Source organism: Anopheles ziemanni, chromosome 3, assembly GCF_943734765.1.
Source record: "Anopheles ziemanni chromosome 3, idAnoZiCoDA_A2_x.2, whole genome shotgun sequence".
In the NCBI taxonomy this organism is placed as follows: Eukaryota; Metazoa; Arthropoda; class Insecta; order Diptera; family Culicidae; genus Anopheles; species Anopheles ziemanni.
In genome coordinates, this window is record NC_080706.1 from 93,985,795 (window position 1) to 94,009,219 (window position 23,425).

The window sequence follows — 23,425 nt, forward strand, 5'->3', positions numbered from 1 at the left end:
ATGGAGAATTATCTTAGTGCCAATACTCGGCTAGGAAAAGGTTCGATAATGAAGGATCTCCCATAGTGGGATGATAAAATGGGGTGCGAAACTAATGTGTACCCCCCCCCCCCCTTGCGAGGAAAGTAAGGAAAAGGCATGCGCATATAGTTAGTTGTGTAAGTGTTGTTAAGACGCAAATTGAAGGGAAATCGCGATAACTTAGAAGAGAAGAAAAAATGCATAATGGAGAAATGATAAAGATGAGAAACTTGTTTCAAATTACCTTTTTGAGTTTGTCTGTTTCATTTAAACGTTGCATTTAAAATGATCATTTGTATTTTTCAGTTAATGGGTATTTGTTTGTGGTTTGATTTTATTTTAGATTTTCTCCGAATGTTGTAGGTAAACATCTGCTAGCTAAATATTTCTTCTGAAAGTGTTTCTTCGTTTTCATTCGGTTTCTGTTGTTTTCTGAAATGTTTGAGACTTCTATGAAAATACGTCTATCCGATGCTAATGATCGCGCTCTTGGGTGTGAAACCGATTTTTTTTTCTAGCACAAATTTTGTTGTTATCACCGGCCATGTCGGATGTTCGCGCTTTTACCACTGTACGACAGAATTATAGTTTTGAAAGTACTGAGAAAGTATCCTTTTACTTAGAAACCGCACAAAAATGCAAGATCTCACCACTGGTAGACAAGCGTCGGTTGGAAATATGTGAGCAAATTTAATTAGTACATTATAACGAGCCAAAATTATAGGGGATGTGTTCGAACCGCACATACGAAAAGGTAAACCACAGAGGGTGTCAAAATTACGAACCAAATCGAGGGAAAAAAAGAAAAAAAAATTAACTAACTACTATGCTAGGGATAAGCACAATTTCGGGATGGCATAGAAAATATGGAAAAACTTTGGAAGAAAATGAAAAATTCTGATTTGAAGAAAAAACAAAAACTAATCATTGAACTGTGTAATAAATACAAAACTGAAATGTCGAACAGTTTAAAAAATATAAGTCGGAATCTTGGTGGTGGTTTTATTTGAAAATGAGAACGATTTTTGTTATAGTCCTTCCGTTTGTGGTTGGTACGCTTACCGTTCTACGAAACTAACTAAACCCAATTAGTTAGCCTAAGAAATAAATTGGAAACGGCGGCGCGCTCGCAGGGGGCTGCGCTAGGTGTACCGAGGAAGTTTGTTATATTTTTATAAAATAAGGGGGGCTCGTGGGAAATCTCGAATCCCAATTGAATCAAATCTTGAATCCGTCAAATGAGATCCATATCCTTAGAATCCGTCTAGGGATCGAATCACCAGTCTGCCAACACTAGTGGACAACCAGAGTAGTTTTGGGAAAATCGATTCCCGGTTGGGATGTCAATCTCTCGATTCAAATTCATTTGGAGATCCGGATCTAGAAGCTAGATAAATAGTATTTGATACATTCAATTCCTAGATTTAACGAGCCAATACCCCATGAGAGCGGTTTTATTCACAGGTTCAGGATTAAATGACCCACCACTAGCTCACTCTTTTCGCCGCTCGGGTTTGGGGCGAAAAGGCGAATTCTCTCCCAAAATTCGGGCGAAATATTCTCTTTACCGGACGGTGACCTTGAACTCCGGTAGTCTGTTAGAGCGCAATGACCTTGGCTCGCTGAACCGGTAAATCGAACCGGGAAGGCAACTTGTCTGTACACGCACCGCAAATGTGTTGGTGCGCAGAATGCAGATGTGTTCGTGACCCGGTTCGTTCTCGCGGAGAGGAAATTGTCCTCTCTTCTCTACGCGAGAAGTAGTAGAAAAACTGAAAAAGATGGTCGAAATGTAATATTTTGCTTGAGACAAAGTTACGCGTTTTGAAAAGATCTTTCGTTTGAGGGGTTATTTGTAGAAATCGATCTAGGAACTAAAAAGTTATACGAGAATTGGCTTTTTTACCTGAATTGCAAAACCAATCTGCTTTACCATTTCGCCCCTTTTCGCCCCTTCGGGCGAACACGTTCCAAACTGTGTTTTTATCAAAAACAAGAAACAACGGTAAAAGCTACCTTCAACAAAGTTGCGCGTCTTGAAAACACCTTTCATTTGAGGGGTCAATTGTGCAAATCGGTTGAAAGAATCAAAAGTTATTGACAAATTATCAAATTTTCGCCTTTACTCACTCGATGAGTCTTGCACTAGTGGACTGTGTGGACTCACTTGGCGAGCAGTGAGTGTTTAGCGTTCGATGCGTTAAGGTGTGCTTACTTCGCTTGTTTCGCGTTTCGCACCACAGGAGGAAGGCAGTATTCAGTGCGTTTTTTTGTGCCACCAGCAGCAACAACAGCAGAAGCCCCATTGTTCACTGCTGCATACTGTTGCTGTGTGCACCTTTTCTGGTGGAGTCGCCTCGTCGTCGTGCGAAATCGTGCGAACAAGTCGCGCTATCGAGAAGCAGCTCCAAAGCTCGTTCGAGTGGATCCCGCCTTCGAGGTGTCGAGGTTGTTGTTATTATTATTGTTTGTTCACAAATTCGCTGCAAGGAAATCGGATATTGCTGAAGGGGGTCGTGTGTTGGTCGAAGAGAACCGGACGGCTATCGCAAAACGTACCAGTCCAGTGCGTCATCACAGTGGCCGCCGTCTCAGGGGAAAGGTGGATTTCTTTATCGCCAAACAGCGACGAATTGCGACAGCAAGCCCGACAATCCCTCCAAGACAGAAGGAGCACACCCATTCCGCTGCTATCTCTGCTGCATGCCCGGATCGTCGGCATATTATCAGCGATTTCGTTGATTGAAATCGAAATTCAAACCGCGATGTGAATCGAAACGACACGGGCAAAATCTTGTGATGCAAGGGAAGTGTGTGCGCTACGGAAGAACAAACCTTGCGTTTGTACGACAAATCTTCGGCGTCCGCCTAAAGTTCGCCCCATCGATTTGTTCCGGTTTTCGCGAGATCGTCATAAAATCGCATCCAAAAAAGTTTAGTGTGAACAACCAGTCCACCGTGTTGCGTCGTGCGCACACTTTTATACTAGTGGTGAATTGTGTACATGTTGGCTGCCGTCGATGCGATTAGCGTAACAAGAAAAAGTGATGGTGTTGCTGCTGCTGCTGCGCGGTACGCGAAAATTGCGAGTTCTGGAAATCATTTCATCCGCGCGAGAGAAAGGAAACAAATAGGCAGAAGTGTGTGTTTGACAAATCGTGAAGTGCTGTTCACTCGTTGTCGTGATCGTTGTTTTGTGTTGTGGAGGAGGAAAAGTGCGAAGGCAGGGAGGGGGCGGTGGTACTTTCAGAAAGAAAACAAAAAAGATGCTAAAGCCGGTGGGCACTTTGAGGTGGAATTTGTGAGGTTTTCTTACAAAAACAAACTATACGGTTTCAGTGGGAAAATCTCTTGGAAAATTACAGTTTACTACAACGAGAAAAAAACTGAAACAAAAACAAAACATCAGTTTTGTTTGGTTGTAAAATGGTTTATTCCTCTAGGGCTCCTCTATTTCTTAAAAATAAAAGAAAACGAGAAAATACGACAGCAAGATTTTGAGAGAGCATTGGTGAGAGCGAGACCTGATGGTGAGCTGCGTGGGATGAGTTTGAAGTGAAGTGGATTTCATTTTAACCTCCTATCCCGGCAGTTTTTGAATCAATGTTGAAACTAAAATGGTCAGGCTTAGGCTAAGTTTTCAAATGTTGGAATTTAAACCCTTCATTCGTGTTCCCCAATTTGAAAGTATCCAAAGGAGGTATTTAAATTTGCTCACTTTGAGATGAGACGTGAGGTCTGAGATCTCGCCATCTGCTGGTTGTTTTTTTTTCTCTTCTCAGCTGAGCATCGTTCAACATCGGGGTGGATCGATTGATGAAAACGCGTATCAAATACACTGCAAACCTCACTTTGGAGGTTTCCCGGGCTTCTGGAGCAGCAGCATCCGAGTTCGTGTGAAACATTCCAAACATCTAGCACGCTGTCGGTGCTACCATTAGCTCCGCACAATGGCCTGTGTGCCCGGGGCGGCAGGAAAGGAAGGAATGAGGCGGCAAGTGTTGGTGTGTTTACAAAACGCAGATGCTCCATATTTTCTGCGGATGTTTGCATACGGTTTTGTTTTTGTTTGCTGGGAAATGGAAAGTAAAAACGAAAGAACGTCTCCGGATGCCTCTGCGCTTATCTTGTGGCCCATGCTTATCTCGTGGCCATCGGTGTCTCTTTGAACTGTGTGCTAGATGGAATCTTCATCCAAAATTAAACGCCATAAAATTAAGACGACAAATGTCGTAATTCAAATGGTTCAGCCAAACAAAAGTGTCACGGTGTTTCCCGCAAAAAAAAAACCCGTGCCCCGTTTCGTGCGACGTGATGATGTTTCACGTTTTCAATTACAAACCATTGCCGTGAACGAAACAGTAAAATAGAATAAAATAAACTAAACGCCTCCATTAGCAGACGGAGTAGTAGGTCAGCGTGTTTCGCGGTCGTCGCCATTGACAGGCGAGTTGAAGGGTAGCGGCAACCGTTGTGGTTCCAACCGTCGTCATCACCCCTTCCCCCCTCCCCCATGCACCTGTTCACACTCCGCGAGAGGCATGTGACGATCGACAGAGGTCACCAATTTGTACGCGGGGTCGCGATCGAGCGTACGGTCGCGTGCGTTTACATGCGCGACTTCAACTGGTTGGCGGGGACATTAAAAAAAATACACTAATCCGTAACGACAGGTGGCAGCAGCGCAGCGTTGGTGTGTGTGTTTTAAATGGCATTAGCCCCCATTTCGTTCTTTGTTTCAAACTTGTTAGATCGATTAGTAGAGACCAGAAGTAGGAGTAGGCTTTGGTGGAGTGTTAGAAAACGAGCATCTAAATGGAATGCCAGAAAGCATAAAGTGAAATAGCTTCTTGTTGTTCGTTGGTTTAAATTATTTTTCCGTCCCGTGCGTATGCGTTTTTGTTTCAGCGATCCAGATTACGATTGATATTTCTCCATCACGTCTTTTCGGTGCCAACCCGGGCGAGTTGCGCACTAATTTGGATCCCGTGTGTATCCTCGGAATAGTGTTTGAGCGTATGGTGCATGTACGTGTGTAAGTGAACGGGCGTGAGATTGGGTGGAAAGTGTATCGGGATCCCCCACAAAAAAAGGGAAAAATTCCAAACCGCCAGCGGGAAGAGTGCACAAACGGGTGGAAGTAGAAAGTGAACCTTTTAAAAAAGAAGGAAAAACCCCAAACGGTGAAAAGTGCGCGTGTGTGTGTGTGGTTGTGGTTGTTGTAGAACTAAGAAAACTCACCAAAAAAGGGTAAAAAAAACCATCATCCGTTGCAAGCCAAAGCCAAGCGCGCAAGATGGCGGATCTGGAGGCAGTGCTGGCCGACGTCAGCTACCTGATGGCGATGGAGAAATCCAAATGCATGCCAGCAGCCCGGGCGAGCAAGAAAATCGTTCTACCCGATCCAAGGTAAGTTACGGATGTGTTCGGATCTCCTCCGAACGTTTGCATTGTGCGGTTAGTTTTCCTTCCCATCGATGTGTGTACATTTCTGTTTTCGCAGAAATGGGTTTTTAAGGAGCGAGGGAATAAGAAAACATACACGGTTCGTAGCTGCGCTGCGACTACCCTTGTTGGATAAAATAAACAATCGGCCAGTCAGTGGGAGATGTTTTTCTTCAACCGCGCCTTTCCAAGGTGTCTAACACCAGGCGTCTCCATTTGGTATTCTTCTGCTAGCGGCAAGCATCTCCTACAAGAGTGCGCTTCAAATATTATGCATTATTCGAAACCTGATACTTACTACATCTACTAGAAGTGAAAGACCGGGGTTTTAGAAAACAAATACGGTGCTTAACATTTTTAGATGCTTGAATATTTATGCACGTGGTATTTTATTGCTATCGGTGCTGGCGATGGATTAGGTGCTAGTTGTTTTTATTCGTCTCGAGAACATAAATCTGCCTCACTACCTTCTACCCTAGTGAATACAGCATCACTTAACATTGCGAACTTTTGCCACTAGGTAGACAAACGATTTCCGTTACCATCGTTACCGTTCAAAAAAGGTTGCTGCAATGTTTATATTCTGTAAAATTTAAATAGAAACATGTTAAAATACCGTACGAACCGTGATGATCGTTTTACATATAAAGTCTGTAAAACAACAAATTGAATTCAATTTACATTCCAAGTAAATTCCTTGGCCCGCCAAACATAATCATCCACGATTCGATTGAATTATTTGCGTCGAATGCCGTTATTCAATCATTTAATATCGATTATCCCACCGAAAACATTCCATTTTTGTGTGTTTTATACGGAATTGGACAGAAAGGTGAGCAGAGGATCAACATGAGTAAGAAATCTATCTGAACTATGGTTTCGGAGAAAATACAACTGTTGCAAAAATTGGTAATGAGTTGTTGGCCGATGATGGCTTGTTTATTTTTTGGTACATTTTTGGTTTACATCGTTACTTCCATTTACACCCAATATGGCGGGTGCAATTAATTCCGTTGAAAACTGCATCGATCGAGCATTACCTTTTAGACGCCCTTTCAATCAAGTGAACTCCAATCAGAACGGGTTTTGTGTTGGTTGTGTGTTGTGTGTTTAAATTTTAATTACTTTTCGAATGAAGGGTCCTTCCACGTGTGAAAGGGGTGGCGTTGATGTGTTTGTGTGGCTTTTTTTTTAAATTGTCCCCAGCAACATGTGACCTTAATTTTCGCCCGTTTGAAACCATTTCTCCGGTCCGCGGATCGATTCGCAATAACATTTCCATACTGGCCCTCCGTCATTTATTTATTAATTAACCTGAAAAAAGGGCAGGGCGTTGGGACGAGCGAAAGCAAGTAGAATTGGTTGGTGGTTTCCGTACGGACCGTTCCCTCGGGGGTAATTTTCATTCGTCATGAAGGGGTTGGGGTTGGGAAGTGTTCGACAGTGCTTATAAATGTGCTTGATAATTTGTACTTATCCTCACCCCACCCCATCCGAACCCTTCTCACCCCCTCACGGAGCTAGTAACTGTATGCGATAGGCTCGGGGTGGTACGTGCGTGTGCGTCATTCGGACGCAAAAAATGGCCCCATGCGGTAATAATTTTCCACCTCGATGATGATGCCGTTCCTGTTGGTACTACTGTTGAGGGTGATAAATAATATAGGAAGGCTGGCCGGGGGGAAGCTGCGCCTCAATTGGCACTTTTCGGCGGGCGAGAGGCGCCCTCTCACAAATAAAGCTGTTAAAAGTCGACGCTTCCTGAAGCGCTTTATCAATTCGCTTGACCCTCGACCATTTTGGGTTGGTGGGGGGACTCATTACTGCGTGTAGGCACAGCAAATCATGCTCGCTCTCACCTACACCCCAACAATTACCTGCGTCTGCGGGTTCGCTGAAGGGGCCAATTAATTAAACATTTGCATAGATAATTAACTCTTTAACCGGCTGGCTGCCTGGCTGGCTGGATGCTGCTGAGCGTGTGCTGGATGCTTCTACCCCACATTTGCTCATCTCGTTCCTGGCCCGTGGTTAGACGGCGGAAGTGTAGTACCAGCTTCGTGGTAGTAAGAATTTGCTCAATTAATTGCAACATAGTGAAGGCAGATTATTCTCATTGCACTGAAATGCTTTACCATCCGGAAGCGGTTCATGCACATTTTATTACATGAAGCAGAATTATGCTTGACTTTTACATCACAGCTTATTGAAAACGGGATTTGGATTCGCTTTTCATCATGCCCTTTGTAAGGTCTATGAAAATACACAAAATTTTCTGCCAGATTAATGTTCATGTGCCTTTTATATTTGATAATGCAAAATTTTGTTCACAAATACAACATATGATTTTTGAAAAATAACAGTATGAGTTACGATACCAACGATAAAAAGTTTCGTTTAGATTAGGATCTCGGTAAATTAAATAGTATAAATAGTTTATCACCAAAAACACATTTGAAATGAGTTCACATGGATACTTTACCACTGTGAAAATCATTCTGGAAGGTTACTCACAAAGTAGTTCTACGTGTTTTTCAATGTGACTCACGTGGCCCCTCTCGGAGGCAAAAGGAGAAGAATTCAATTATCCAGCGAAACACACAACTGGTTTCGTAACGAAAAAAATCCATTTTCAGCCCATTCCGACGATATAAATCATAAAGCAAGAGCTCTTCTAGGCGTTGTAGTAGCTGGTACTGGACTGCTTCAGTTTGTTCTAAGTGCTTGCCCTCAAGCGGCAATAACACACTCTCCATAGTCCGTGGCTCCGTTCCGTTGGGATAAGCAGCGTGCCACACGTACTTCTTCACACGTCCACGTGCGTGTGGGTTGGAAAAAATATATAAATCATAGCCGAGTGAAGTCTCCAACCGGTGGCTTTCCTTTGGACGCCTTTTAGCACAAGCACCAGTGAAGCGTTCATGATAATTTATTGTACCTGTTTTTTTATTTATAAAAGAAATATTTATCAACCTTTGGAATCAATAACATGGGGATTGGGGGAATGGAAAACATACTTCTTTGAAATGGAAGGCAGGACTCTCGAACCTTCTCATCAATGAAAGGCAATAAAACCCCGCACGAAACGATCTGATTGATTCGTTCGAGTGGCGACTAGTTTTTCCATTTATGAAGCCATAAAAGCAGAAATGTGAGGAAAATAGAATTATTGCCCGATGCTACACCACCACAATCATTACGTTAATTGCACACCGAATCGAGCCGAATCGATGATCATCGAGCAGCTTTGGGTAGGAAATAAAGCGAAGTGTGTCTTGCTGCTTGTGTGTACTGCTCTTTTCTTTTTTTTTTTTTTGGTTTGTGTTGTTCTATCTCGTCAAGAAGGATGGTAATCTCACACACACACACAACACCAAGAAAAAGAAAATACACGAATAAATAGGAAAACATAACCTTTTTGAAGAGAACTTCCCCACTAAACTTTCGCTGGAGAAGGGAATTTTCCGAGCCTGCTGAGCCATTCCATGGGTGCGTGTGTGTGTGTGTTTTGTGCGTCGTTTGTCCGCACGCCGGCATTCGACGATGTCGTTGGACTGGGTGGGCGCATTGTGTCTGGAAGTGAAATTCATGTCACAAACAGTAATATTTTCCCATGTTGACTTTTGCACAGCAGCAGCGTCCGCTTGAGATGTAACATAAGTGTGTCCTCACCACACGTTCCCTCTCCCTCCTCCTCTTCGCATGGGACAGAGAGGAAGGAAAGATTGGTTGGTCGACGACGGGTTTCGTCGGTTGGTTGTGTCATATACTTCGTGTAAAACGGACGTGCTCAAAGACGTGAACAAAGACCGGCGGTCGCCATCGCAGCGAAGTTGCTGGTGCTATGTTGTGCAGGATAACGATGTGGGCTGTGAATGGTGTCCCGCCAACGGAACGAGAGCACAGAACAACACGTGGCTGTGCGGGGTGCGGTGGGTGGGTCATATGTTTTTCCAGGGAACTTGTTCTGGCGTTCGACTGGCTGGCTCATAGAATATGCTGATCTTACGGTCGATGAGATGAAGACACCAAAATCCCGTTCCCCTTACACTCCTTTTTGTGTGCAGCGATGCTTTACTGCGCTACCATGCTGTCGTTGAAATGTTTGCCTATTACCGGATGAGGATCGTTTCTGGTTCACTGCGAACGGCGGTTGTTATCTTTTATTTTTTGTTATTTGTTGTTCACTTATTTATTTTATCGTTTAACTTCGTCATCCTTCCGTTTTTTTTTGTATCTGTTTTCTCTGTTATTATTTGTTCCGATCCTTGTTTGCTAGTAAAAAAAAGATACTGTTTATGGAAATTGTAATATTCAATAAATCCCCTTTTGGTAAGAAAGTTTTATTTTCCACCCGAACACCACGTGATTCTCGCCTTCGCTCACACACACGCACGTGACAGCGACCGCCAAAGAAAAGCTGACATGGAAAAAGCTTTTTCTTCTCCGTCCGGCATCTTCAAGCTCGCGACGAGTGCTAACGACCACGTGCTCAAACGTTGCTGCTCTTGACGAAGGTTTTAGTGAATGATTCATTTGGCTGGAGGATATTAGAAGTGTGTGGTACTTTGTGGCTGAATGTCACTAAAATCATTTTCCTTTTGCCGTCGTCCCCGTGGGAAAGGGACGATTGTGGGCGATTCGCCACAACGTAAAGATCGAAGTGCCCTTGTTGACTTCTGCTGCAGAAGTCTTTGCGTTGGGCTAAGAAGCGTCCAAGGTGGAACAGTAAGCGGCTTCCCAAGCACATAAATGGCTACTCAATAATTCGTGCGTCAGGGGTGATTATTTCAGCGAATTTCGTGCAAGTTGGCCAATTCATTTCAATACTCATGCATAATGAGTGGTTAGTACAGGGTTTTCCCCTGCGGATGGGAAGTTAGCTTCTACTAAGTGTTTGTATGAGAATAGTCCATCAAAATTCCGACTATTTCCGTTTGCTTAATGAATAATGGTAGTATGATATTACTTGGATGAATGATTCATTTCCCAATCTTTAATTGCCCGTAATACCTAGTCATCCTCAATGGCAGTGGATTTAGACAACTGGAGAAAAGTATAGAATGGGCCGAATTGACGCAATTTTATTCTAAACAGATTAAATGAAAAAAATGACATTAATAGTCTAGTGAAAGCAATGTACTTCACTTCATTTAAAACGTGCTTTTACACGTTGACTGCCATTTTTGATAGCCAGCTGTAATTAGTTCTAAAAACTTTTTGTCCCATAAATAAATGAAAATGTAACTTAATAATTATAGGAATATTTAATATCAATTCCCAAAGAAGCTAACTTTTTGTTTATCCATCAAAAACTGTCGGTTTATTGAATGTTATAACAAATTTTATAAAAAAATATTGTACTAAAAAAGTGTGCTAACGTGTGTCAACGTGTTAAATTTCTGCCTTGTTAGTGTGGAGTCGAAAAGAACAACAATTTAGAGAGTGCGTTTTTATACCAAGGATTGCAAAACACTCGAAAGTAATCTGCTTAATCATTTCTGAAAGTAGCAGCCAATTTTTCAAAGATTTCCGTTTCTTTTTCATGCGATTCGTTTTGCAACATCTATATCAAGTGCATTGGTTAGAAACAGCAGTGAACGATGCGATAAATTAAATGTATATTACTGTAATCGATTCAATCAATGTTTCAGTTCATTAAAATTAAATCGACAGCGATACGATTACAGAAAGCAAAACGGCCACCGACTGGAAGTGTAATTGAACCTTTTTTCGCTGGCCTTTTACTTCTCCCGTGCACCAGTTTGCCGCGAAACAAGTTGCGCCTATTTAGTAAAACAAACAAACGTCGGTGCCAGAGAAAACGTGGACATTCGTTGCCCGCGACTCGCGATCGCCGTGCAAAAACACTCCACGATCGCGTTCGAACCCGGGAGTTTCGCTTTTTCGTGTGCAAAAGTGGCCGGGGGAGAAACGATCCGGGCGGGGGATGAATTGATAAACGGTGGTTTTGCGGGGCAGCGAAAGGAAGAAATGAAATGCAAGATGGCGGCAGAATGGTCTTTGAAGTGGATGAGGGAATAAGTCAAAGCCGCCATCCGCCCGGCGCAGAACGTGTTTCCGCTCGCGCGTGCGCGTCGTTCGGGCGACGATTAAATTGAACCACTTTTTGGTGTGCGTGTGCGCATTTTCTTACAGATGTCGTATCGTAGTGCTGATATTTAATTTAGCTTGTTGTTTTTTTTTATGTTGAAACGGATTATGAAGGAGCCATACGAATGTGCGGGAAAAAAAGGAACACGAAAAATCAATCCGCTACTGTGCATTTAAAAGATGTCGTTGTGAAAAAAAATAAGGTAAATTGCTCCCATATCAGCCACTTAGGTGAAAACACAAATTCTTCTTCATGAGCAACATTAAACAAATCTAGTCCATTTGTTTGCATTATTTTATATTTACAAAAAATGCCAAAACAATATGTATGCAATCAATTACTGTTTGTATGAAAAAACCCTATCAACTTTTACATGCACAAAATTTTAACTTGTATTTGTAACTTGTAATAAATTCACGGGGATGAGTAATATGGCTGCAGAATCAATCTTTAAATTTTACGTAAATCATTAATCATTTGACTGAGTAATTGATGGTGAATGCATCAATTTATATGTTTTTTAAGTGTAAATTTTTGCTAAATTAGTCCGATGGAGTTGGTGGTGCGTATTGGAACACGTTCCTGTAAATAAGAAATACCATCCGACGCACACTACCATTGTCGCCATCGGCATAATCGGCGGCATTCGCGGACCGCGGGCCCTTTTGCCACACACTGTTGGCTTCGAAGATTAGAAGTTTTTACGACTCGTTTTTGCAACAACCTTCCCCAGCCAGCCTCCCCCCCTTTTTCCGCCAACCTGGTCGGTGCTTCAATGCCAATTGTCGGCCGACCGATGTCGCGTTTGCCCAAGCATTGTGTTGGGGGGATTGGTTTTGTACCGAACAGTAGATTTACCTCATGTTCTCTTGTCTGTGTGTGTGTGCATGTGCTCACACCTCACAAGACGCGAAGGAGACACCGAGACCAATCGTCGCCGTTTTTTTCATACCCTTTTTTTATTCCTTCTCAAGGCAATCGAGTGACGCTCCGAACCCTGTCGCGTAAGTTCGAGCTTACTGTAATTCCCTACGTTACGAGCCTATATTTTACAACATCAACCGCGTGAGTAACTGTTTGCCAAACATTACGACAACAACCTACATATAAAGTGTTTCGTAAAGACATATGCATATTTACTTTTTACATAAATGGGCGCGGTTGACATGTTTTTTAATCCATCGCCGAAGCAATCTTTAAAAGATTCATTGTTAAACTTCGTCAAACTCGGAGAACTGTCTTATAGAACAGGCTGGCTTATGCTTCAGAAGAGTTTTCCTTAAGCTTTTCCTTAGAGGGCTTTCAGTAGTGATTTATATGCTGGGATTTGGAAGCAAAACATAAATGAAAACATGAATGAAATTTTAAAAGTTATTAATTAGGACTTCATTGATTCCTGACTAAATATAAAAAAAATACTTGAAAGTGAACACTCTGCAAAAAATCTGAAAAGTAAAGCAAACATACCCAAAAACTGCGTTGCACAAATTTACAAGCCAAACAGTCCGCGGGGAACAACCGAAACCATTATACAATCACGACCGTATTGCAGAAGATCGTGTTTTATCAGACACGATGCTATGGTAAAGGTGAAGGGAACGGGAAAAAAGGCGAATGAATATATTTTAACAGGAAGAAACCATTCGACGAATGCGTTGACGTAAATGTTCGGATCAATATTTGCTAGATCGATTAACAACGGGGAGGAGGAGATGAGAAGTAGTTTAGAGGGGGGAGTGACAGTGGTGGAACTTGCAAGGGGGTTTGATGCGTTCCACAGTGGCTCGAGCAAAACTTCGTTGCTTAATTTCAATTCCGTGTGTTTTTTTTCTCGTGTCTTTTTTTCTGCCTGCCTGCGTCTCCAGCGTCTTTACGGAAACGCAAACACACAACTTGTAGATGGTTCAGCTGCTTTTAGCTTTACATTTCGATGGAGTACGCGGGGTATGCGCGCGGTAGCGCTTTAGGAGTCGGTAGTGGTTATTTTTGGGTGTGGCGAATGCTTTTTGCCTCCCCGTGGCGTTTAGGAATGTGAAATTTCGTTACGCTCCATCGTTCCAGCGTCGTAAGCGGGCGTTCCTGTTTATCTTGTTATAGTACCGATAGAATCACTATGGCGGAAAAAAATAACCTGATAACAACGTATCGTTAAAAATAGATAAAAAAAGGAAAAACTATATACGATAAGCCCGATGGCATACATCGATATTGCGTGACGACAATTCGGAACGGGCGCGAAAGAAAGTAACAGAATTTCATCGATTTTTATTTATAGAAAACTGGGAAACGACCTTATCATGAGTGTTTGATCAGTTTTTGCGCCGCCGTTTGACCACAGATAAATCTTTGCTTCGGCCCGGTTCCATGTGATTTTTCTTCGAACAATCATTTTCGGAAACACTTACACACTCATACGGTTCGGGTTCGGGTTTTCCTTCCGGCCACCAAAGCCTCGATGCAGTAGGAGAATTTGCTTTTATGAGTTATTCCCATGTTATTCCCCGGCGCGAAACTCATCAACCGCTGTCGCATGAACCGGTAATGGCGGATTTTTCCCTAGATTCACCATTATTTATGCCATCGGAGCACAGGATAAAGTGAAAATAAAAATAAAAAAGCCCCAAACAGCATCGTTTTATGGTCGGGGAACTGTTTTCGTCCTTCGAGTTCGAGCTCCAGCAAAAAGTGTCGCCGGCTGGTGAACTTTTATTTTCCATCTTTATGGCCCTTTTTCAAGAGCGCCATCTTCTAGATTACCAATGCACGAGTCCCCCTCCACTCCCCCCGCCACGGATAGGTGTTATGTGGGTTTGAGTGTTTTGCCTTGCGTTTGCATTGTTTTCGGAACGCAATATCCCGGCATATTCCCGTTGCCTGGTGGTCGTAAAATAGGCGACCATATATATCCAAATGCACGACCGACCGGTTGCCTATCGTACCGCCAATCGTGTTATTGGGTTTGTAATTTTTTTATGGATCCAAATCAAATCGAGTACGAACTTGGAAGGGTGAGGCAGTTTAGTGTTCATTTGAATATTTAAAACCGAAAGCAGTGCGTGTAGTTATTTGAAAACAGCGTTCCTCTTAAAGTCACTTTAAGTAAGGTCTGTGAAAAAAGCCGACATTAAAGGAACAGGTACAATGTAAACCACAAAAGTATCGATGAGCTTTTAACATCCCCTTTCTCCTTATCAGCAATATTCGATCGATGTTGGTTGTATGTTTTCCTTTTGGAATTGACGATGAATTAAATCGAATAAAATATAGGAGAATTGTTTTGTTCGAATTGAATTTTGACTGTACGAAAATGTAATGGATAGTTTAAAGCACGGGATGGTTCTTAGACGTGTTAGAACGGAGCTTTAACTCTAAATGTTCCTCATATCTTGCGGCAAGATCTTTACGTGCGTCTACCGGAAGCCATAATGGGCGTTTCCCTTCCAACGGTGACGCCACCAAACGGTACAATAATGTTGACAAGCATTATTTGCTCGCTTTTCCACCGGAAATGTTTGGCAGCGTGGTCTCGGCGAAGGAACGTCTAAAAAGTTTACAACGGGTTACGGTTTTATTTTCCAAGCCATCGATTTTACCGGAAATCGTTAGGTACGGGAGCGTAGCTGTGAGTAGTCAAAAGCCGGGTTTGATCGAGCCTGTCGTTTTAAAATGGCAGCTAAAAAATGAATAATGGCAGCAAAAACAGACATATACGCACCTAGAGTTTCGAGCACTAGCTTTTCCGGTGATAGGCAACCTAGGGAGGAGAACACGATAAGCAGGTCGGGCGTGTGCTGAAGCGGAATTAAATTTAATGTCAACATCGATGACACAACACATGGGAAAAAAGGAGGATCCACTATCGAATGAAAAAAGGGCACTCGATGGCGAGTATAATTTTCCACGGTGCCCTGTTTTCTATGACATTATGATAAGTACTTTCGTTATCCGCTGCGGTGACAATTAATACAATTTTTTCTGCGAATGAATTTTAGTTGAGGATAACTGTTGAGAAAATAACTGAGATGGCCGAAAATCCTATTACAAAAAGTACTTTTTTCAAGGTATAAATTAAACTAAAAGATTTGGTTCAATGTCAACGTGTCAAGGAAAATCGAAAAATCGAGCAAAAACGGCGAAAAAAAGAAATGAAATGAGAAAGAATTCCCCCAGAATGATGAATGACTCTGACACAATAATCTATAAGGAAGCAAACAAAATTTTCCCTAACGAAAGGGGAAAACAAAAAGTGAAAGAAAGCACCACCAACCGGGACCAAAGACCGGTGCAAAGAGCGAAAAACAAAATGCAAAGACCGAAAAGAAAGGAACGCACTCCGGAAAATGTGCGGCTCGCGAGACGAAGGTCGAAATGGTCAAACATTTCACTAATTAATCACACACCCGAACGACAACGCATCGATAAAACCCCATTAGGGGTTGGTGGAGGGAATAGAAAAAAAAGCGGAATGCGAGCGGAGCAATTCATTTGTTACAGTGGAAAAAGGGCTTTTCCGGGTAGCGGCCGGAGCTTGTGCTTGGGCAAACTCTCGTCGGATGTCGGAAAATTGGATGCCTTTAATCACGCAATACGCGGCGGCGGCGCACCATCGATAAGATTGTGATCGCAAACAAAAAAGCTAAAGGTGTTGGTTGGAGAGAATGGAGAACACTATTTGTGTCTGTTGTTTTTTTTTCTCGCTTGTCGGGAAGATAAAGGAAAGCGAAAGCCTTCCCGGTATAGGAGGTATAAGAGGGACGGGCTTACGTGAAAATCCCCCAATACGATTGCCGACGATAAGAATTAACGCACGGGGGCTACTAATTGATGGTAGTTGCGTCGGGGGGCCGGAAATATGGGACAGATTTATGCTTACCTAATGTTTTGGGAGCTGTGGCGCGTGGCCATGCTTTCAATTGGCGTTCGGTTTTCCATTAAGGATAAAGTGGAGTAAAGCTTAGGATTCTTCGAAAATTGATTGAAATTTCTTTATAAGGGCATTTACTGAATAGTTTAACACGTTGACTGTCAAGCGTTTTTAGCACAATTTTTAACTACAATCTTTAAAAAAAAAAAAAATTGTTTATAATATTTATTAAACCAATGAGTTTCGAAGGCCAAGCAAAACCTTACCTTCTCAAATAACTTATTTTTAATATTACTATAGTTTTTACGTTGCATTTTCATTTATTTATGGGTTACACTTTTTAGAAAAAGATTCTATTGTCACCCACTTGGCACTCAACGTGTTTAAATATAAATTGTCACACTATTTTAGTACAATCGTTTTGACTGTTTTTTAGTCACTATAGGCTACACTTTATAAGTGCATTGCATTATTAGTGTACTGCTGTCGTTGTGGCAGTCAACATGTAAACACGTTGAGTACCAAGCGTTTTTAGCACAATTTTTGGTACAATCTTTTTAATTAAAATTTGTTTATAATATTTGTTAAACCGATGGTCTTTGAAGGCCAAGCAAAAACTTAGCTTCTTAAAAAACTTACTTTTAATATACTATAATTTTTATGTTTCATTTTCATTTATTTATGGGTCACAAACTTTTTAGAACTAGTTGCTGCCGTCACCCACTTTTGGGTGACGTGGTACGGAATAGAATATTGAATAGGCTCAAATTGACTTGAGATGATGATCAGTTAGACGATAAAGCAATTGTTTTCCATGCGCTTTTACGTTAGAAAGAGCTCTTAAAAGTTGGGTTAATAATGCAAATGCCACCCATAAGCTCTCTATTCTAAACGATGATCAAATAGAGCCGAGAAGTTGCTGTGATTCGGAGCGAGTGTTTTTGATTAACTGTCCCATCAACGAAACAATCAGTGCGATGATGATTTTCCTTTTGTTTCGTCTCTTCTCGAACTCGGTCTGTCAGTCCAGGCCGTATGATGGTGAGTGATGGAAATTTTATCCAGTATGGAAAACTTTTCTCCCCCGCCCCCCTCGGATTGCGTTCGTGTGTCGTTCGTTGTGGTACAATATTACACGCTAGCACTACTACTTGTCGACCTGTGATCCCGCCAACGCTTTGCCACTATCCCACTTGGCTTCTGTAGTGTTCCCGAAAGCTCCGTTCGAGCGAAAAAGGGGGGAAATTAGAAATGCCTTTGGGTACATGGAATTAGAATTTCCTCTTAACGTCTACCATCAGGCTTGTCGCCACATCGTTTCCGGGCCGCTTTCTACTCGCACCCGCCCCAGATATGTACGTGTTTTCATGTATGGGCTATAAAACCATCTCGTTTTTTGCATGTTTTTGCATCTGGCATCAGCATATTTTTGTCGGCTGACGAATAGGAAAGGGTTCCCATATTCATATGTAGATGCCAATGACTGTGATTCTGTTTAAAATTATTAGAAAGAGGTAGAGTTCTTGATGATTAGGTCCTAGAGGTGGGAGCATGATTTGAAATGTGTTGTGATTAAACTGGATTCTGTGTTTACGTCACTGCCCTGAGTGTTTCTTGATTATTATTCATTGTCATTTCCAATTGATGTTTTGTTCCGGTCGTTTCTAATCATTAATACATAATGTGTCCCAGATTTTCTATTTATACTTTTGCCACAAAATAGTTCCTTTCAATTTCACACGTTGTAGTAGACATTCTGTTGAAAGCATTAATCCTTTTATTTACCCCAACCGACGGTCATCATCTGTCGAAACCGTTGCATATTTATTCTAGCCCAAGGTCCATCGTCCGATGTATTGATTGGTGGGCGTAATTCAATTATAATGTTTTCCCCAAAAATTTCCACCACAATCTACGATGACAGTGATGAAATTCGGAGCCCACAGGAACACCGAACGAGCCCGGGACCACCCTCTTCAACGAATTTTTGCCAACATCATTTCACTATCAATCTTGTTTGTGCGCGCGCTTTCATTTATTTTATTTTTCCGTTTCCGTTTTCTACAACTTGCAGCAAGACAGTTTTTTTCAAAAGGCCTCGTTTTGTTTGCTGGTCGGTGGAGGCGGCATAAAATCTGCCAACTAATCCGCTTCGATAAGTAGCGCCGTTGCGGAGGGAAATTGCCGACCGCCATCGCTAAGGGAAAGGCGGCGGGGGTGTGCAAAAATATGAGCTTAAAATGAAAAATGGTTCTTCAATATTCTTCCCGTTTCTGCGCGGCAAGTAATTCGCTCCTCGGGAGTTTGGAAGTCATCCAAAATATGGGAGGCGCTATTATCTTCTTCGTGATTCTTTTCCGATGCTCTCTCGAAGGTCGTTTCTTCGCTGGATTCTGCCGGTTGGCATGAGCGTGAATGAAGTTGACAGTTTAAACTTCGCCTGGCTTGACGATGACGAAGTGGAGAAATTGTTTAATTGGGTGTCATTTGAGGTTGATAGCTCAAGGCCATCGGTGTTTGTGAGACAAGTGTTTTTTACCTCGAATAAGCGTTAATTTATTTGTTTATTTATCTTTGTGTCATTATATTAATGGCAAACAAGTTTGATTAGAATAAGCTGCCTAATGCACGATGTTTATACTCATTTGGGATTTAGCAAAGAAATGAGAACGAATCGCTTCTTAATGTCCTTCCTTTGCATCATAAAGAGACGATAATATGGCGAACATCATGTTACATTATATGTAGAATGAATGTGAACAATAAAAAAGCTGCTACCTCCAGCTGGGACTCGTACGAGCAGGGATACGATTTGCATTAATTTTGATCTTTCAGGAAAGGAAAGAAACACGGGTGACTCTTGCGACGAAAGTGCTTGCTGCCGTCGGGTTCGAGGATGAGAACCACGTTCCCCATCATCAGGCTAAATTAATGGCCAGATGAGGTTAGTCATCATGCAGTATAGCACTCCGCCTCCAATCGGCTGGATATCGATCGGTTCCATCGGCCGGAACCTTTCCCGTGCAAATGATCCGACGGAGCGCTCACTACTGCGCAACGGAAAGCTCTCAGATATCGAGGCATTTAAGTATGAAACATACTTTCGGAGACGACGTGAGCCGATCGGGGAGGCTAATGGGATTTTACGGCGAGAACTTTGACTGCACTTTTCCTTTAAGGCGGCCTCCGTGCCTGTGCCTCCGCCGGGTAGCGATGTCACGCGAAGGATCCTCTCGCGGAAGAATAAATTAGATTTGGGTTGCTGTGCGAGCGGCGGGGTAAAAGTCACATTCGTTTTTATTAGAACACACACGGGGAAAAGGCGACTTCCCGGTACGGTAAGGGAACTGAAGCATATGTTGTAATTGACATAAATTATGATCAACGTGGTACGAGCGGCGATCTTTCCGTTTCACAGCGGGCAACGAACTTTCCCTTAAAGTAGCAAAATATCTCTCACTGAGGATTATTTGTTGAGATTGAATGCTTCGTTTGAAACATTTTCAAATTGTTAACAAAATCCGAAACGAGCTAGAAGTAAACTATAAACAGTATAATTGGTACAATGTACCAAAAAACTTGTCGTAATAATTCATTTAAACTTCACTTTGAAAACTCAATTTTCATCACTCAAACCAATGTTGAATGATTGTGTGATAGAGCGTCGCTGCATGAAAAGTGCATTGTGCAATTTCATTTAATGTTGATGCAACACATGCACAAAACAGAAAAAAAGATAAACCAATTGAGGGGATTTGATGGATAAAGTAAAAGAGGTCATTATATTTATGGGAGGAAAAAAAGGTACGAACGAATTGGACGACTAAAGGGATAAAGGCCAGTATAAAAAAAAACGGGATACTTCGGTTAACCTGTTCTCCAGCATTGTTATTTCGTTTTATACCTTTTTTCCAGTTTCATTTTATGTCCAATATTTTGCTCCCTTGTAATTCTCGTACATTTTTTAATGTTTTCCCCTTTCGTACGCGATGTGGGCTTTTTTTGCGCGCGGAAGTGGTGAAATCAAAACAAGGGATTAAAATTAAACCAACAATCGACCGCCGCCGTCAGAGGGCCATCGCGCCTCACAACGGAGTGACCGGTCACAGGGCGGTAACGTAAATAATTGACCCGATGCGCTCTCGATGGCCATCGGAAACACCTCGGCCGGGCCATTTTATTCAGTTTTTCCGTCATTCCGGCTTGGATTGGATTATTTGTTTATTTTATTTTTGTATGTTTTACTTGTCGCATCAACTGTTGACGGGGGGAGTCTGTGCACCCAGCCGAGTTGGCATTTTTGTGGGTTTGCTTTTTAAAACAAACATGCTAACGTATTTTTGTTGTGAGCGGACGCCGTCGGAGCAGGTTACAGACCATCACAAACATCGATCAACACCGGTAAAGGACAAAAGCAAACATTGCACACGATATTCAAGCAAGAATAAAAACGATTCGAAAATGTCAGTTGGAAAAAATGTGTGGGTGAAATAATGGCTCAGCTTGCATCATGCATCAAGAGTAAAACAAGCAAACAAATTAATTCTAAACGAACAAACGAAAATAATTATTTTCGACAGATAAAAGTACAATACACACTATAAATACCTGTGAATGCATAGGTCGTTTTGTATAATGTTTTTTTGTATTACTTGCAGTATGCAAAGCGTCACTTGCCATACTGACCTTAATGGTGATCATGTTTTCTGTTTCTTGCTTTAAGTTAGACCGGTTTTTGTAGCTTTTTATTTGATTTTTGTCCCTGCTTTTGTGACCTGCTTTCCCCCGGGGGCATCTTTCGTGTTTTTTTATTATTACTTTTCATCATCCGATGGATATACAGATCGTTTTTTTTTCTCCTGCTGTATTTCCTCTTCTGCAATTCGCTTGATTGTTTCTCGGTTCCTATCCTTCCCGTTCGGTTCATCTTTTTCTCTATTTTATTTTTGCGTTTTACGATTCTCTCCTCCGATGCTGTGTCCGCGACCGGTGTCTGCGAGGCCAACACCGGACGGCGTTCGCTTAATGCTTGTCCCTCGACTTATTATTAATGGTGTGTAATGGGTGGATTTGGCCGTGGGTTGTTGGTAGTTTTTTTTTCTTGTCTCTCGTGTGGTTTTGCCGTGCGTTGGGAAACCTGACCTGGACCGGCGAATCGGACATACTTTTTTTCTGATTCGGTTTTGTTTTATTCGAGCCCTGGTCGTTGGTGAATTCTTTTTCACTGGGTCATTATTTCATTGGAGGTGTATGTTTCAACACATACTTCAAACTTTTTTTGTCGTTCCTGTGACATCGCGTGTGGAATGGTTGGTGAACTCCAACAATTTGCCAGAGCATGATGAGGATTAAGTCAACAATGCCATTTTTTCCCCTCAATGCATGATTATTATACTGAACAGGTTCGAAAACCGCAACAACTGGGTGGACAAGCTTCTTCTTTTCTTTGCACATCCTTGACCGCAAAAGACGACAGCAAGGTTCTTGCTTGAAAGAGGCCAAAAGGCAATGCGCGAGTTCATAATTTGCAGCTTGAAGATGAAGGTGTTTGTTAAAAAAAACATCTTTGAGCGAAAATTGTAGAAAAGGTCTCTTTTCTCACTATGAAACTGTTGAGTGTTCGTTGGCTGTATCTATATTTTGATCTCGAGCAATATAGAGACAAGTTTAGCACATTGCAAGGCAAACATGAGCACTTTTTATGCACTTTTGCTCACATATTTTAATTGCCATTATTTTAATCTTTTTCCTATCTTAAAATGTCCATTTTCTGACATCAAAGCAATAACTACAAGTCCAGTTTTTCATCTGTTTTCGGCTATCGCCTTCTAATAAACCTATAAAAAAATATATTGAACCGTGGAAGAAACCATTCAGTTTTACCTGAATGAAAAACATTTCGTCCCTTCGGGTTGGTTTTCCGGAGGCTAATTTTATACTGATTTCCAACGAAAATGACGACGTTCAAAATATGACCCGTCGGAGGAAAAAGGTTCAAAGGACACAGTACGCATTTTCCCACGCTCTACCATCCGGAGGGGTGGGGTAAGCAAGCAAAAGGCTAGCGCACTTTGTCCCGGTTTTCCCGTCTACGGCATGAAAACAGTACCGTAGTCGGTTCGTGCATCCATGTTCGATGCCATAACATTCCTTCCGTTTTGTTCCGAGAAGGTTATTCAACGCAAGCGGCGGGTGGCAAGAGGTGTCCAAAAATAGATCACTTCAAACCGAACGGGGTGTGTGCGAAGGGCTTCCCCGATGAAAAACCGTAGGTAGCCCAGGAAAAACCTTTCCAATTTCGCTCTGGAACAATCGCATCATAGCAATTTGTGTTTTGTTCGAGTGGTTTGTGTGAGTGTGTATTTTGACAGTTTCCTTCTGCGTCGCCACATTTTTCATAACTGCTCAGCGAGCCGAAAAGGTAAACCGAAGCCATTGCGGGGGAAACTGATGCTGCTGCCCCACGGAAAGGAAAACCCACGCCACGTCGTCCTCCCCGGAATTGCTGCCGCGAAAGGAAACGATTGCGAATCTCTTGATGTCTTTCTGCCGGTGATGGATTTTTATTGCTACCGTTTTGGTTATCTTAGTTGAAAAAAGGGGGAATTTATATTCACAGAAATCGTTTGATAAATAATACACATCGGTTTTTTTCCTTTTCGACCAGTGTTCAGGTGAAGTTCGGTCATTCTTTCTTACTACATTTTCCGCAATACATTGTTTGCAATGGTTTCGTCTTATAGCCTTAAATACTTAAGCCCCTTATTGAAGGTTGATCCATATTATGTTATTATTATTCTATTGGTTCAACACCTTTTCGAATATTCATTTCTGCTTTCCATTCCATCAAAAATAGCCTCAATGGTAGTGTGCCGTAAAATATGTACGTTTGTTATTTAAATTTACGTAACACTGGCAAAGAGTGCAACCCTTCTCTCCTGCAGCGATGCGTAGCGAAAGTAAAAGTTCGATGAAGCGTT

At 42.1% G+C, this 23,425-nt stretch overlaps 1 protein-coding gene across 1 annotated transcript in view; it reads left to right on the top strand.

Annotated features, from left to right (window-relative positions):
• The first annotated feature begins 5,233 nt into the window (after positions 1–5,233).
• LOC131288798 (G protein-coupled receptor kinase 1) overlaps positions 5,234–23,425 on the top strand; it is a 79,443-nt gene continuing 61,251 nt past the window's right edge. Inside the window, exon 1 of the mRNA XM_058317974.1 lies at positions 5,234–5,430. Within this exon, the coding sequence (XP_058173957.1) occupies positions 5,318–5,430 (113 nt within the window). The 5' untranslated portion in view covers positions 5,234–5,317. The remainder of the gene's footprint in view (positions 5,431–23,425) is intronic.